Source organism: Pundamilia nyererei, unplaced genomic scaffold (assembly GCF_000239375.1).
Source record: "Pundamilia nyererei isolate P.nyererei 1_Seehausen unplaced genomic scaffold, PunNye1.0 scaffold00101, whole genome shotgun sequence".
Lineage (NCBI taxonomy): Eukaryota > Metazoa > Chordata > Actinopteri > Cichliformes > Cichlidae > Pundamilia > Pundamilia nyererei.
Window position 1 is genome coordinate 1,486,396 of NW_005187502.1, and position 3,520 is coordinate 1,489,915.

The following is a 3,520-nucleotide window of genomic DNA, read 5'->3' on the forward strand; positions in this document are numbered from 1 at the left end:
CTCACACACACACACACACACACACACACACACACACACACACACAGATGGAGCAGTGACAATGTGTGACAGAAAATCACTCAGCAGGACAGAAAAAGACAAGAAAAGCAGTTTGTTTGCTGTCACACTGAACGGCTACAGATGCTTTGTGCAATTAAAACATCTGTTTTAGGAATGTTAGACATAGTTTTTACTCCTCGCAACACAAGTGATTATGTTTTAAAGCTAGATGGTAGCAGTACTGTAAATACGGAGGAAAGCAAGTCAGAATCACTGACAGTTGAATGTTCTGACACAGTCACAGGACGGTATTTGTCCTCAATGTTTTTGGCCCTGGTAGAAGCTCTGATTAGCAACAACATGAGCAGCGTGTGTAGATGAGTTGATTTGAGTCTCTTCAAGCTGTCATCTGGCTTCGATAATCACCAGGGACCAACACCAAAATCCAAAACATGATGTCATTCAAAAACATTACCCAAACACCAAATGTCACCCATCAAAATGCACTTTTATAACTTTCCAGTGAAGAAAATGCAACGCAACACAACGACGTGTGAAATGTCTTTACATCGTCTCTCCCCATCAAGATTCCAGTTTAAATCTTGGCCTTAAACAGCTACAGCCATTTCAGCTGGACTTATCCACACAGTCTGCCGAGATAAATCACAGCCTGTTAGGACTCTGTCTTGGCCAGCACAACAGTCATGTTTCAAGGCCAGCTTAGAAGTTCAAATCCTGCATAAAGCCGTTATTACGCAGCAATAAAACACGGTGCATTAGGCGTGTCGTGGAGGTAAACATCTTTTTCCCCTGTGGACATGCTGATGGATGTTAGGACTGCTGTTGATGCTTCAGCAACCTGTCATGCTGTAAACTTTTTTAGACCCCCAATTATCTCAGAATTAATCCTGAGATAAATGGGGGTCAAATCACTCTATAACACTATATAAAACAGTGCTAACTGCATTTGTGAACATCATCTATAAGCCCTAACATTATGGCTAACTAGTTTTATTTTTCTTTCCACTGAGTTATTGGTTTGAAATAATCTGTCACTAGTTTGCTAACATGAACTAATGTAATGTTTAGGGTCAGGGTTGCACACTTTGGAGACTTTTCAAAATACCCGAAGACATAAAACATAGTATTTAAGCAGGCTTAAGACCTCTGCCCAGAAAACTTCACATCACATCCTTTACAAGCTGAACATCTTTTTCAAAGTGACCCGGAGCAAAACCCTGTGACAGACTGGCGACCTGTCCACGGTGTACCCTGCTTCTCGCCCTAAGACAGCTGGGATAGGCTCCACAGTCCCCCCGCAACTCTGAAAAGCAGCAGAGAATGGATGGAGGGATGGATGAAACTGGAGTAATGGCTGTGGGATTTTCCTTGATTACCAATACAGACAATACAAAATGATAGAATAGGGACTGGTTGACCTGTAGCTTTCTTGTTTTAATTGTCCCTCCAGTGTGCTTGACATGGTTCAAAAAGTTTTTCAGTAGTCAACAGCATACTGTGACCTGTCTGCTGCAATATGGAGTTTCCTTCTTCCTTCCCCTGTCCCTATCATAACCTTGCATTTGGCTTCATCTATCATCATCTAGCCCCTTTTGGCTCATTTCAGAGGTACTTGTTTGTGAACAACGTGCTTGATCCGGTAAATCTGGGCTGCAGTCGACCATTGAACTTTAATGAAAATATTTGGAAGGTAGCCTAAATCCAAAGTAAGACAGTGCAAGGAAGGGGATATATTTTGGATTCAAGTGAGGCTTTTAAAATATAAATAAGCACCTGGCTCGTGTCATGAGAATATTTTCTAGCAACAAACAGATGTAAATAAAAGCTGAAAGATGATATCGGACAATAATTCTTTCATCTCTGTAACACAATCGGATTAGGATGGATGTGAGACGTCCCGACCATCTGGTGAGTACAGGTGAGAGAGACAGAAAGAGCATATGTCTGGTTTAAGTCTTCATGTTACTCTGAATTCTCTACTTCTTTCTTGTTTCTCTCTCCATCTGTGACACCTCCTCCTCTGGACCGTCTCTCTCCTTCCAGACAGAGTGACCAACAACTGGTTGTAATTACCCAGGTGAGGCAATTACAACCAGTGAGCGACCTGGGTTGGGAAGCCTGTCAGATTAACTTGATGTGTGTGTTTTCTCTCTGCTGTTTAGCCATTCTTTCGTATCCCCTCTACAACCTTACACAAATCCCAAATAAAGGTGGACTGTGGAGATTTGGTGGCCGAGCTTTAGGAAGAGGATAATTAAGGTTTTATTAATGGTGTGTCCATGATGTTAGCCTGAATGCTGCATCTGGTTTCTGAGTAAGACGAGATGGTTGTTTAGTACTTGTGTGCGTTTTAAAGTCTGCCCGTCTGTCCATTTGGCTCACTAGGACGGCTCAGTTAATCAGTCAGACACAGCAGTCGAGCAGCTATTACATTTATTTACTTAATAATAAAGAATGGAAAGCCGATTTGCAGGAAACTACCCCATGTTTAGGGGGGAAAATTGTTCTCTATTTAACAACAAAAATCAGAGAAAGATTTCAGACAAACCTTCTCCCCAATCTCTGCAGCTATCTAGTTTAACAGGCAGTAACCAAACCACAGGCCCCTTCCTGCTGGTAGAGGAAGGAATTAGAAGATCCGGGCAGGTAGATGGTGCAATAGGACTGTAATTCATGAATAATAATTGCTTTGGAGGCCGGGGGCTCCTCTTTTCAAGACTAATTTAGTTGTCTGCCTTCTTGACAATAAACTTTGTACACAATCTACATGTGCAATTAAAGCTAGGCTTGGTTAAACTGAGGTATTCATATGCATAGCACTTAAATGAAATTACTTAAGCGTTTTAAGTGTATTTAAGAGTTATCAGTGTGTGCATATATGAGTTAAACAACACGTGATTTTCTGAAAAATATGTAGGCGAAATTCCTATAACTCTATTTGTTTGTTGTACCTTAACAAGTGAGTGGAGACTTCTCTCTCCAAACATATCCTGAAGGAAGGTGTTGTCTTCAGAGCAGTTGACATGAGGCTGCAGCTGGGATGGCAGGGCCGCCAGCAGCTCATACAGACCTGCAGAAGGAAAGAGGAAGCAGGAGGGGTCAGTGTGGTAGTGGGAGGTGTGAGTTGTTGCATGCACAGCAAAAGACACAAGTGCTGTATGTGTGCATGAATACATATACACCCAACACACCCAGAGTCAGGCAGAAAGCAGATGCACACGTAAAAACAAAACACACAAAGTCCTGTACTAGTGCCTTTAGGAAGGAGTACATACTTACACAGACTACAGCTCTAATTATAATCTGTGGATGCTCTTCCTTTTCCTTCCATGCTGATTCTATTACGCATTAAAAAAACAGAAACAAAAATGTATGGTTCAAACTTCTACGAGCGACAAAACAGACGATGATATCCCTCACTTGCTTGGAAAGAAGAGGAAACGTAAAGGCAATAAACTATTTCCCTTCCCCCGCCTTTACTTCTTGCTTTTGTTCCAGC

At 41.8% G+C, this 3,520-nt stretch overlaps 1 protein-coding gene across 1 annotated transcript in view; it reads right to left on the bottom strand.

Moving 5' to 3' along the window:
• Positions 1-3,294, bottom strand: part of mpp7a (MAGUK p55 scaffold protein 7a) — a 24,890-nt gene extending 21,596 nt beyond the window's left edge. The window contains exons 1-2 of the mRNA XM_013912786.1: positions 3,213-3,294; positions 2,973-3,091 (exon numbers count right to left, since the gene is read on the bottom strand). Coding sequence (XP_013768240.1) covers positions 2,973-3,091; positions 3,213-3,294 — 201 coding nt within the window. The remainder of the gene's footprint in view (positions 1-2,972; positions 3,092-3,212) is intronic.
• Between the last annotated feature and the right edge of the window lie 226 nt (positions 3,295-3,520).